At 41.3% G+C, this 12993-nt stretch overlaps 1 protein-coding gene across 9 annotated transcripts in view; it reads left to right on the forward strand.

The window, feature by feature from the left end:
* mcf2l2 (MCF.2 cell line derived transforming sequence-like 2) overlaps window positions 1-12993 on the forward strand; it is a 111423-nt gene that overhangs the window by 93888 nt on the left and 4542 nt on the right. For 5 of the 9 annotated variants that reach the window (XM_084354230.1, XM_084354222.1, XM_084354225.1 and 2 more), the window contains exons 30-34: window positions 208-279; window positions 763-864; window positions 2693-2802; window positions 4859-4974; window positions 11225-11298. In XM_084354230.1, the coding sequence (XP_084210356.1) occupies window positions 208-279; window positions 763-864; window positions 2693-2802; window positions 4859-4974; window positions 11225-11298 (474 nt within the window). The remainder of the gene's footprint in view (window positions 1-207; window positions 280-762; window positions 865-2692; window positions 2803-4858; window positions 4975-11224; window positions 11299-12993) is intronic. The other 4 variants (XM_084354228.1, XM_084354229.1, XM_084354226.1 and 1 more) reach the window with 3 other exon arrangements.

Raw genomic sequence — 12993 nt, forward strand, 5'->3', positions numbered from 1 at the left:
TTGATTACAATAAATTCCTGCACAATTTTTTTTTTTTTTTTACAGTGTACCAAGGGGCAGTTATCTGAATGCAGTTGAACAAACATTTTGGAAACTGAAAACTGTGAATGACAAAAAGCTTTTACTCGATGTTACACATGAAAATACGGTGTTTAAAATGTCAGTATGTAATTAACCCTCTGGTTGCATGTTATTTCCCCCGGCCAGGTCCTCTCTCTGCTAGCATAAAGAGCAAGAGACATGAGATAAAGAGTGACCCCACTCCGTTTGGTTATGAAGGTACATGAACATGCCAAGATGTTTCTGTCGTGTGCAGGTTTTGAGCATGCTGCGTGTTTTAGCCTGTTGTTTGGTTAATTAGTCACAACTTATTTTTTTTATTTATTGGTGGATGATGTGTCGTGTATGTGTACTGTATACGCACGTATTTGTGTGCTTGTTCACTTTCCATATCGCCGTTTCTTGCCTGCTGTGTTGAATTGTGATTTGTGATGTGATGCATGAGCAAATTAAACTAGTATCAGGTCACATATTTTGTTGTAGTTTTGGTGTTTTGAAGCATTTGCCGGGTTTCCAGCCTGTTCGACTACTTGTTTGATTGCTGCATGAGTAGAGGCGCACTTGCTCTCTTGGCCCCGTAGACTGAACTTCATGTCATTTATCGGAGCTTTCACGTTTTACATTTTTGCTTGTGGACATTGAAGATGTTGAATGGCGATCATATTGAGAAAAGAAGGTATAAAGCATTTGGCTTCCCCCCAGATACTTTGCGTGGTGCTATGGCTGCAGTCAGGAAACGTCAGAGCATGACTAGCAACACTGCTTCTGCTGCGGGCGCTGTCCCCAGATCCACCTCCCAACCAGGTAACTGCAGAGCAGGACTCATCACTAATACAGTCATCTGTGTGCTGGCTTTGTTGTGGAGTTGATTTCAGTTTTACGTGATGAAGTTGGTGAGAAAGTTTTGTTTTGGTTTTTGGTGGAGGTCTTTAATTTTATATTATTCGCTTTTCCAGAGTTTCACATGTGTAATTTTTCTTATTGCAGCATTGGTGTGAAGTCACAATGTGTGAGACTTAAAAATGTTTTACTGTGGTGGGAGTATCAGAAGTATCTTCCAAAATGATGGACATCTCACCCTCTAATCAAAAATCTACATTTTTCCTCTTGATGATCCACAGACCTTGTTGTGAGCACTTTCATGTTGGAACTATTTTCTTTCTGTATCCCTACGCAGAAGGGAGTATGCCTCTACTAATGGACAACAGGCTAGCTAGTTACTACAACTAGTTACTAAGCTAACTTTACAGCTCAGCCGAGGAGCAAACCATTAGTTCTTACATCCTGCTCTCTAACAAGCCTCTCCTCCATATGCAGATGCACGTTTCCCTATACATGGTAATACAAGAAAAATATGTATCTTTGACTCTCCCTCTAAAGGAATAGTCCACCAAAAACTCAGTTTTCTGAAAGGTGAACTGAACAGGTGATTTGCCAGTGCCTTGCAAAGTGACCCATATGATGTATGACCTAAACCTGACCCTATGGTTCACTTTAGACAACTGAAGCTATCTTTATAAGTCAGAGAACGATTGTAGTCATCAAAGTTAAAGGAAGGGAATCGACTGTCAGTAGGAGATGGGATGCAAACTGCCGTCTCTGCTGTCTACTTGTTGGCTGTTTATCATTTCCCTTGCTTAGGCTACAACAATGAGGGATTCTGCTCAGACGCTGGAAATGTTGCTGTCTAGTTTTTGGTTCAGTGAACTGTAGAAGACTTTATGCAGCAACTCAATCAGAAAAGCAAAGCATCCACCCAACAGCTCAACATGGCTAATTAATCCAGTGCTTCTCAAACTTTGTCTGACGTGCCCCCCTTCAGAAGCCAAAACAGTCCATCGTGTAGACCCCTGTGACATCTTGCTATCTGTCTGCTGCTGGTTGGTGTGTCCCATGAGGCCATCATAGTATAACTAGATGTATAAGAAGAAGTTGATAAAGAAGAGATCAAACTACCTCAATGTGTTTCACTCATATTGAAAACACAACTATTAGACAGTTCTAACTAACTGGAGGGGAGTTGCAGGCTTTTAAGCCCTGTGTGAGAGTGTCCTTACAGAGTCGTTAAGGTCAGGGCCACTTGTTGGTCGTTGACCCAACCGGCCTTCATGTGGGTTGCTAGGGCTAGGTGAGCCCAGGTGTGAATGGTGAGAGAACTCAGTACTGCATTGTAGGTGGGTGATAAGTAGGTGGCCTACGACATTACTTAACACCCACCTGCAAGTTCCCTCTTAACGACTCTGTAAGGACACTCCCATACACGGCTTAAAAGCCTGCAACTCCCCTCCAGTTAGAACTGAAGAAGCCTCTTGGATGAGAGGTGAAACGTCTTCAAGAAACTGAAACACGTCCAGTTGCATACGATACAGCACTTAGAACAAATATTGGACCTGATTTAATCTTTATTTCTGAAGTCTCTGGTGCCCAAAACCACATGTTTCAAATATTGATTGTGTGTTTGAGAAGCTTCCCTCGAGGTCTGATTATTTCAAACTGGTCCAGCTTTTATGATGATATATCACTTAAATGCACAGCAACAATGGTTCCCTGTCCCCTGCCGAGTGGAATAAGGAGACCCCTCCTGTTTCTGTCTACATTTTAGTGGTTAATAACGTGTCTTGCTTACACCCAGGCTGGGCCCAGCGGCGTCTCCCCTCCATGGACACAGACGACTTTGAGACGATCCCCTCCAGCGCAGAGGAATCCTCCAACTCTTCAGAGGAGGAAGGCAACAATAAAAACGTAGGTGACACTCAAGACTTGCAGCTCACTTTGGCCAGTAAATGTAGGAAAGTCACACCCAGATATAACCTGAAGCATTACTGGACCCACTGTCGAAAAGGGAGTTTCATAAAAAGCCAAAGTTGTGAATAATTGTATTCTGAATTAAAACAAGACAGTACATTGTCAATCATCGGCAAAAAAATGTGAAAAATGTAGCTGGAGCGCTCCATTACAGTCCTGCTGGGTCACGCCAGCTTTCGCCATAAATCATCACATTCCACGATCACTCACCGTCCCTCGACAGCTCTCCACTCATCCCTCATTTCCTCTCCACTCATCCTTCACTTTTCCCTCTTTTCTACTAAATCCCCTCCTGATCCCCCCGAAAGAGAAGCTTAATTATTTCCCATGGACATGTGTCTCATTAGCAGCGGGCACTGACGACTTGACATTTAAGAAGCGAGGGGTGGAGAGAAGAAAGGATGTGATTATAGCCGCACAGGTCTGCTGGGCATGGCAGCCTTTCCAGATCCATTATAATCTGTGTGATGTACAGTAGAGCCACACAGGCACACAACACACACACTCATACACGTCAATATTGCCAACAGGGCACTACATTTCTCCACTATCTAAGAGGGGACCACTGTTTCTGGTCATTTTGAAGAAACAAAAATGAAACAGAAAAGCTTATTTTAAGGTCTTTTACTGTAATATTACTTCAATTTTGTTCTTTTAATTTTTTAAAATAAATTGCCAAGAGGGGACTTGCTTGTTGGGACATGTTTTCAAGGAATTGACATTGTTGCATCAGGTGATGGATGGAAAATTAAATGATTTGTGTTTATTATCAAAGAAAAAATTATGAATCCTGTCTGTGGATCTAACTGGAAGACAACAAAGAAATACTCATGTGGTGTCTGAGTGTAATCAAAACCTGACACTCATCAACACTGTACAAAACAACAGTATAACCCAAACCATGTGTTTAAATTGACAAGAGAAAGGCAAATACGGCTCCTTTTTAAATCCTTTAAAGCCGTACTGATCAATGTTTTAAAATGATGAGAATGAATATAAAGCAAAAAAAAAAAAAACAGAACTAAAAGTAGAGTGAATATTGGACTTGCATTAATCAAGTAGACTCAAATGTGTGTGATGTTCAGCCCCCCATAAAAAACCTAATTACTGAAGATTTAATGAAGCTACTCAGATTTCACTCTCAGCATGTTAAAGTCACGGCTGCGTTATCTTAAAGATTTAACATAACCGAAAGACTGAAACTAAACTTTTGATTGGAAACCTCATTAATGTTCAAAACCTGAAGCTACAAAAATGAATATACGATGAGCAGCAGAAAATTAAACCTGGATTAGATATGTATCTGACACTGCAGGTCCCAATGAGCTATTACCTCGTTAAGCTAAAAATATTAATGATAACTGTATGTGAAGTTTAAGAGGGAGATTCCAGCCACTTAAAATTGATTGACTTGACCATCTCCAGTAGAGAAGCAACAACAATCTTAATAATCAATTAATTGTTTCATTTTTCAAACAAAACTGTCAAAAATTTGCTGGTTCCAGCTTCTTAAATGTAGAGATTTGCTGCTTTTCTTTGTCTTTTATAAAAGTAAATGAAGAGTCTTTGGGGTTTGGACTGTTGGTTTGATAAACAGTTTTGCCTCTTGGAAATGTTCATGAGCATTTTTCAACATTTTTTTTTTTACATTTTATAGACTAAACGATTAATCGATTGATCGTGAAAATAATCGGCAGATTTTGCGATAATGAATGTATTTGTTACCACTCTGTTGGTTTTGGTTGAGTGCAAACACACAGTCCATTTGCAATCATAGAGTGGTGTTAAAGTTTGGTGTGTCTTTCTCAAACAAATGATATATGGCAGAGTAATGGCAAAGCATGGTTTCACTTAATCAGTATTATTTTAGGTTAGGGTTCATCTCCTGGTATGCAAGTGGGGTCGTAACCACATAATGTGAATGTAATACGACATGTAAAAATGCTACGTAGCTAACATTGAAGATGTTTGACTCGGTCATTTCTGTCTGCAGGCCGATGCCAGTCGTTTCCGGGTGCAGCTGACGTATGAGTCTAATGAAGCGCGGGACCTCTCTCTGGAGACGGGAGACCTGGTCCAGTTTCTGGAGGAAGCGGAGAACGGACACTGGTGAGTTCCACTTGGCTCCGCGGCAGAACTGTTGGAAGTCAGTCAGCATGTTCCTGCCCACTCATTGTCTCCCTACTTTGGTTGCAGCTCCCCCTGAATTACTACTTTATTTGGCTAAGTGGGTCTCCATCTGCCAGTTCAGACATGTCTTGTTCCCACACAAAGGTGCGAGAACATAAACTTACCACTTTGAGCAAACATCACACAAATAAGGCAAAAAATAAACTGTCTGACTTTGCATTATAGTTTATTTAGGGCACTGGTGTTGAGCATCTCATTCACTCTGTGTGCCCTCAATAAACTATAATTGCCGTGCAAGTCCTCTGTTTCCACTCTCATTTGTGGAATGTGTGTGTGTTTTTTTTAGTTCTCCTAAGGAGTTTATATTTTTGGCTCAGCATTCTCTGCAGAAGACTCCTATTGTTGAAGCACATTCTCCACTGCAACAAAAGGATCACAGTCTGTCTATTACAGAGTCTTTTCATGATATTTTCTGCTTACTTTTAGATTTGGTCTTTAGTCCCTGGATACTCAGCATTTCATTGTTGAAAACGCTGGTTGTTATATCTACATAGTTGATTCTTGTGATTGGTGCTTCTTTATTTGTCATCATCACGGTATGAAAGAGCTATTTGTGTGGAGGCGGAGGTCAGCTGTGAGCAGCAGGTAAAGGCAGTATTCAGGTATAACACATCAGTACTCCAGTTGTAGAGCGATATGATATCGGGAATGATGCAATAAATGATGCCACCTGCAAGAGGCGGACCTTCATCATAGTTCGGTCCGGTTAGGCAGCAGAACTACAAGAACACCCTACTGAGCCTGCTTTCACCAGCGGATGAAGTTGAATGGATGGATGGAACAGAACTACTTGGTGGGTTAAGATAACTACGTTACCGATGTACATACGTAACCGTTGACTTTTGGTTTCACACTGGACATGAACAGCGGTCTCACATGTGAAAGTCGTGTTTGTTCGTCCTACCTGTCCCCCCCCCCCCAAACTAATCACAGCTCATTATTGATGTTTTGAGACACAAGAATGAGATAAATATTGCTTTGCTGAGTAACTTATAAAGCCAGGAGGTTGGTTGTGATTGTTGGGAGTTGGCTGGTTGGTGAGTGAGTTGTTATTCAAAAAGAAAGTACAGGCCACAAGTGTTAAAAGGCATCACCTGGTGAAGCAATCAATGCCTCGTTGGTATTCATCAGCTGCCCTATCAACCACCTGCAGCTGTGTTATGGTCATTTGCTGTTACAGAACCACTCTATGGGTCATATCGGTGTCAGTGTTTCACAGGAAACCTGCTCAAATGACCCTAATAGCACTGCTGCCCTTCATTCTGCTGTTCAGAATGCACTAATCATCCAGATATCAGCTCATTGAAAAATTGCATCATTGTGATATTTTATTCATGCACCATTTTGGACTAAAATGATGCTGTATATTGCAGCAGTCTCGGTGCCAACACATTTCTATGGAGCTGTAATTGAAATTCAGTAGCAACAGCAGCATAAATTGTGACATTGAGGCTTTTAGCCGCAGCAATATGTTTTCTTAATCCTTTGATTGTCTGTCTGAAAAAATGACACAATGTGATTAGATTCAGAGTTGTGTGGCTAATTCAAGATGAATTTTCAATGTCGAAGTATCTGTTCTGAGGCTGGTCAGCGGCGTAGGATGATACTCACCGACACGGAGCCTTCACTGAAAGAACAAAGACGTGTGTGGAGACGAGCTTATTCTGTTAACTGGATGAAAAAACAAAATAGGGAAAATGATTTTGCAGAACATGTTATATTTCAAGTTGGATAGGAAAAGTATTATCATTTTGGTATCGTACCTGTATTGAGACAGACACTTTGTGAATCTGTTGTTGGTAAAACCAAACGACTGCATTCTGATTTTGATTCACTTTCTTTCAAAGCATCCCAACCTTTTTTTGAAAATCAGGGTTGTATGCTGCACACGTCACGGTGTACTCTGCCTTTAGACTAATACATGCAGGCTCCAGCCTCCCACGACCCTGAGGAGCATAAATGGATCTAGAAAATGGATGGCTGGACCTCACAACATAATGCAGTGCAATACAACAGCAACCATAAACTTGAGCCGCAGATATTGAGTTGGATCCATCCTCTCTGACAGAGTATCAAGAAAAATCGAACATTAAGCTGGAGAAAGGCCGTGTTTGATGCAGGGCTGTTATGTTAGATTGTATCAGTGTTGATGGCATGATGTCGCTCTGCATAAAGAAAGCCTTTTTTCCACTTCCTCCGCCGCTATCCGTGATCATTACCCATACCATGACTTCCCTGGTTAAAAGTCTGTCTTGGCTTTGATTAATGAATGAATGAATCAACCAAGCCTGAGAAAGGAAATGAGACTAGTTCAACAGCTGCTCCTCTGCTGCCCTGCTCTCCCTGTACGAGGATTAAAGGCTCAGTGTGGCTCGTTTGGAATTAAAATTTCATTCACTATAACATTACCCTGATGAACCAGTGGGAGATACAACAACAAAATGTGTGACTAATGGTCTATTGCCAAATCAAAAGGAGGCGGCTGAAAACACAATAGCTTTAGATGAATAATAAATCTCGGTTTCATTCACCGCACCGCCACCATCCATCCTTTTTCGGCTCGCCAGAAAAAAACAGAGGCCACTGCCGTTATGGAGGAACAGCCCCTGGAATCAACCGCTGAAAGAGTGTTTTGGTCTCATGCAAGCTCTCTGCATTTGGAAGTGACTAATACTCCGTTAGATAAAAGCTCGACTTGCTTTGAATATGCTCATTTTTCATCAGCTCATGCATATTTCAGCCCTTAAAACCGTCTCCTGTCGTCTACATCTATGGGTTTTTGCTGCTAAAAGGTCTCACTCACTCATGCTTGTCTCTCCTCACTTGAGGAAAATGAAGAATTCATAAGTTCTCCCTTTATTCTTTCGCCTTTTTTGGTGGATCAAAGTTAATGTGCGACTGTAGAAGTCGCGATTGATGAACCGTGTGTGTTGTACACACCATCATGTATGCGTGTGCATGGGTGTGTTTTTGTGCATATGCGTGGATTTTGGTGCATGCTTCTGGACTTATGTGTGTTTATGTGTGTTTGTGCACTGCTGATAGTCACTTATCCCAACACAAGCAGTAACACGGCTGCTAATGTAGCCCGCCCAAGAGTGCGTTTCCAGATTTAGGCTTTCATTTCACACCCACAACACACACTGCGTCACTGTCCCAGCTCCCTGCGGGCTTGCTGTTGGCAATGTGTGGTATATTTGTATAAGGGCTGAGAACACATCCGACCACATCCTGTCAACACTAAGTCACAGTATGAGCAGAATAAAGAGGGAGCTACTTCACTCTGATGTATAACGCCAGAGTCGCAGCGACTTCCTTTCGTCCTCAAAGTCGACTGTAGACGAGTCGAGGCGTGCCAGTGGCTCAGCTGGAAAAAGAGGCAGATTCTGGTTATGATTTGGGAATCACGACTGATCACAGAGTTGGACGGAGCTCATTCCAGCCCGAGCCAGTTGCTGTTGCTGCTGACAAAGTAAAGAGATGAAATCACGGCCGTCTGAGAATTATGTTCTCGTTAGATGATTCATCAGGTCATGGTGCCTGTTCAGTGCCAATGTTCAGTGCTCATGCAGATGGTAATGTGACCTTTACATAGAAATTCAGAAAGTAACCCTCACCCTCTCCAACAACTTTTACCAAGGGTTTTAGTTGATGTTACATCATATTTTGGAGTTTTTTATAGCCATTTTATTATAAGTTGCAACATAAATTAGTAAATTAAACCGTATCAGAATCAGAATTGGCTTTATTGACCAAGAAAGTGTACAAGTACAAGGATCTTATCTCCTGTATACAATTCACCTGTTGTGTTTGTTGTAAACAGAAATAAGAATGAATACTGGATAAATATGTGAGCATGTGATGGATGGATTATGCACTATTATACTGTATACACATTTATATACATTATATATATGTATATAACATATATATATATGTTAAAAACTGCATTTGAAACAGTGAGAATATCGCCTGCAATCTAAGTAAGTGGATGTTTTGGTGCTCGAGGTTTGCTGACACTGTGACTGAGCGATGGCCTCTGAACCGCTTTCGAGACAAATGCTACTCAGATCAAGATCTTTATTAAAAGAGGCAGTGCGGGTCATATCCCCTTTGTCCACAGGGGGCACCAGAATCAAAACAAAATGAAACTTCCTGGTAGCCCCTTTAAATAAGCGCACCTGTTGGTATTTACTTAGTAGTTAAATATGTGCTTCTTTGTGACTGTCAAGAATCCTTTACATTCAGGTTTCATCATTCTTCATATTTTAGATATTTCAACTTCAAGCAGCTTAAAAACTGCTGAAAATCGTGTTTTTGCTGACCTTCAGTCAGTTAACGTCTCATCCTGCTGGGATGATGTACAGGTTCAATCCAGGACACTGTGACATCACTGTCAGGTGTGGTTACAGGCACAACAGACTTTAAACCTTATACACATTATCTCTGTCAAAGTCCCAAAAGCCAGCTCAGGTGTCTTTTCACATGTTTTTATCCAGTTCTTTTTCCTCTCAGGCAAATATCCCCCAAAAATATTTGTTCAAAGGTGAGGACATCTGTTCAAATGCTTCATCAATAAGCTTTCTCTGAGACTTTCAGTGAGTTGGCACGATTCCAGCTCTGTGAAACATGCCCCCCCCCCTCTCTCTCTCTTTCTGAATGTGTGGTCTGGAACAAAGCTCTGCAAAACCAATTATGCTCCTCAGTAAGACATTGCTCGGCATCTAACTGACAAATCACTCACATTAAGCCTCAATTAAAGCCGTCTAAAACAGTCACAAATGCATTTCTCTTTTCTTGTTTCAGGAAACATGAGACTTCCAGTGCACCAGTGTTAATTCTGTCATACTACCCATGAAGAAATATATTCTCTGTTTTCAGGTCGTGATGTTAGCCAGTCTTCTTCCTCTCAGGGTTATTCTGTTTTCACAGGCGGTGAGCAGTGACATCAGAACTTGCAGACCTGTTGTGTTTTCATTTAGACTTTGCAAGAACATTAAATATAATCTGTTCCATAAAGTCCTGACCTTCCTTTGACCTCACAGCACTGAGGCAGGTGGCACACTGGGGAGATCGACGATTTGGACTTCCTCAGTTTTATTAACTCTTTTATAGCTGTCCTATAACTTGATATCCGTAGGGGCACTTATAATGATGTTTACAACCCCCGAATCCCAAAAAAGTTTGGAGGCTGTGTAAAACTCAAAACAGAATGTGATAAGTTGCTTATCTTTGTTGACGTATATTCAACTGAAAGCAGTGCAAAGAAAATAGGTTGAATGTCTGACCTTGTCGACTTCATTGATTTTTGATTGATCTACTGTATGCTTATACTGAATTTGATGCCAATGCTTCAAACACGTTGGGTCAGGGACAACAATACCAGTCTATTGTTGTCCCTGCCCCAACGTGTTTGAAGCATTTCTTGGCATCAAATTCAGTTGCTGAAAGCTCCAAAAACACCTTTTTGATTGGCATTCCACAGGTAAACAGGTTCATTGGTAACAAGTGATCATATCATGATTGGGTGAATAACTGAAAGGCTCAGTCTTAATGAGCATTGATGGGGCCAGGTTCACCACTTTGTGAAACACATGATAGTGTAAAGGATATTACGACATGGGCTCAGGAACAACACAACAGTTTGTTTGAGATTTTCTTTACATTTTACACAGCAGCCCAACTTTTTGGGAATCAGGGTTGTAAGCTACAAAAACTGCTCCCACAGCATCTTCCCACGCTTTGTGAGGGACTTTTTCAATTAAAAAAAAAAAAACATCCACCTCCCTGCACACTTTGCTGCTTTTCATACGACTTCAAATGACTTCCTCCTTTGCCGCTGTAATATTCGCTACAGCCACTAGAGGTCATCAACTAATAAGAAGCGTAAATAAAGGTCATACTAAGCTGCTTGCTCAGACGTCCCATGTGGTCTTTTGGGTTGACTAATTGACAATTTGTCAAAATGTACCATTCTTGATTCTTTTGCTTGTTGTTTTATTATGCAGTGTGATGTTTTTCTTCCATATTTTGTAAAAGTTTCTTACCCAGCAATTTCTTCATAGAGAACAAGGGCACTATGGGATCTATAAAAATAAAGTATTACTGTGTTTACTTTCCTGCTGTGAGCGAGTGAAGACCCTCCCCTGCATTGTCTTTCATGTTCTAGGCTAGTCAAGAACCTTTTAACAGAGGAGACGGGCCTGGTCCCGTCCAGTATACTGCAAACAGCATCTGAAGGAGGTCACTCATTAAGTAACATCACAGCTATTTCTTACTAACCACCGACAGCTTTGCTGTAACACGCTCGCTCACTCACTCACTCAGCCACCTCCTCCTCCATCCCCTCCTTTACACCAACTTCTTCAGTTGCCCCCTCACTCTCTCACATGGCAGTTGGTCCAGTAGGACTGGGCGGGCTCGGGTGTGCCGCTGCTCAGGGGAGAGGGAGGCAGTGTTGGATAGGGTTCAGGTTGGATGGAAGAGTTTTGGCTTGTTGAGTTGAATAATCAGAGCATGATGTCACTGACTGCAGCACATTGCCTCGACTACACCCTTCACATTTCTTCTCTTTCTTTCTCTCTCTCTATTAAACATGCTAGGAGTGAGCGTAGGAAGAAAAATTGATTTTGAGGCCGCGATTTATTATCTTAGTGATGGTACGTGTGTCTGGTTTCCTTATCTTGCAAAATGTGTGTTCAAAAATTTTTTTTTTTGTTTGAACCCTGTGGAATAACAAAGTGGGAAGATCATCCAGGGCTGTAAAAGAAACAACAAGTTTTGGTTAGAAGAAATGAACAACCTCCTGCTTTAATCATCAGCACAAAACTGGTGTAATATATTAAACATAAGGACAGACGCACTATGACTCCCAAGGAGTTGTGAGAAGCATCCAATTACCAAAACTTTTACTAAACATTATGTTTTCAATAGAGACTATAAAACATTTGGCAGTGTAAGTCGATTTGGATTCTGGGTCTGTTGTTAAATGAATTTGGAAACTATAGCAGTTTTTGGTTTCCAACTGCAACAATAAAGCTCTGATTTGAGTCCCTCACTGGCTCCTTCTCCATGGCAAAGGTGGCTGAGGCTCGTGGGTATCGTAGTATTTAGAGCGACCAGCTTTGCCACACTGGGAAAACATGATTACCAGTTGTTATTAGTTGGAAAATGAAAGCTATTAATTATAGCCATAGTTCAGGGACTAGATTGAAAGTTAACTCATGTTAATAAAAACTTCCACGAGTGAGACAGAGAGAGGAAGGAAGTCAGCGAATGAGACTAAACACAACACGAATAAAACTTTAAAACATCATCTCGTCTGTGAACATTTGTTCGAGTCACATCAGATACATTTTCATCAGCAGTGGCCTTCACCGACAGCAAAGGGATTTTTTTTTGCCAAACAGCCGGAGAACTTTACTGTACAGTAGCCGTAAACGGGTGCTGTGCTTGAATTCAGGTCAACCTCTGACTAAACTCAGCACTCACCAGAGACTCCGGTTCTCTTGTTTTTCTCAGCTCCTCTCTGTAACGTTATATTCATGAGTTAAAGTACATTTCCCCTCCTGCAGTCAACATAATGGAGGTCATCTCCACGGTATGCTGCTGCAGACAGGTTGATAAACAGGAGTGAAGATAAATGCAAAAGTTAAAAAGTAATATCTGTCGGTAAACAGCTCTGGATCAGATCAGAGTGTTTATTCCTCCAGAAGGTCCAACTCCCTACTCCAGAGCTGGCTGGCTGTTTACACCAATGCATTTTAGCCGTGTTAATACCTAGAAAGTACGATGTGACAGTTGTTGTAATAGTAGAACATGTTGGAACATAACAGGATTTAAAGTTTAGTTACTCATTAAATGACGCAGGAGATGCGTTTTCATGTTGAGCGACGGTGACCTTCTCATTAAAAGGCTACTTTAAAAACAGGAATTGAC

This window comes from Pagrus pagrus (assembly GCF_965226575.1).
Source record: "Pagrus pagrus genome assembly, chromosome: 6".
Taxonomy (NCBI): domain Eukaryota; kingdom Metazoa; phylum Chordata; class Actinopteri; order Spariformes; family Sparidae; genus Pagrus; species Pagrus pagrus.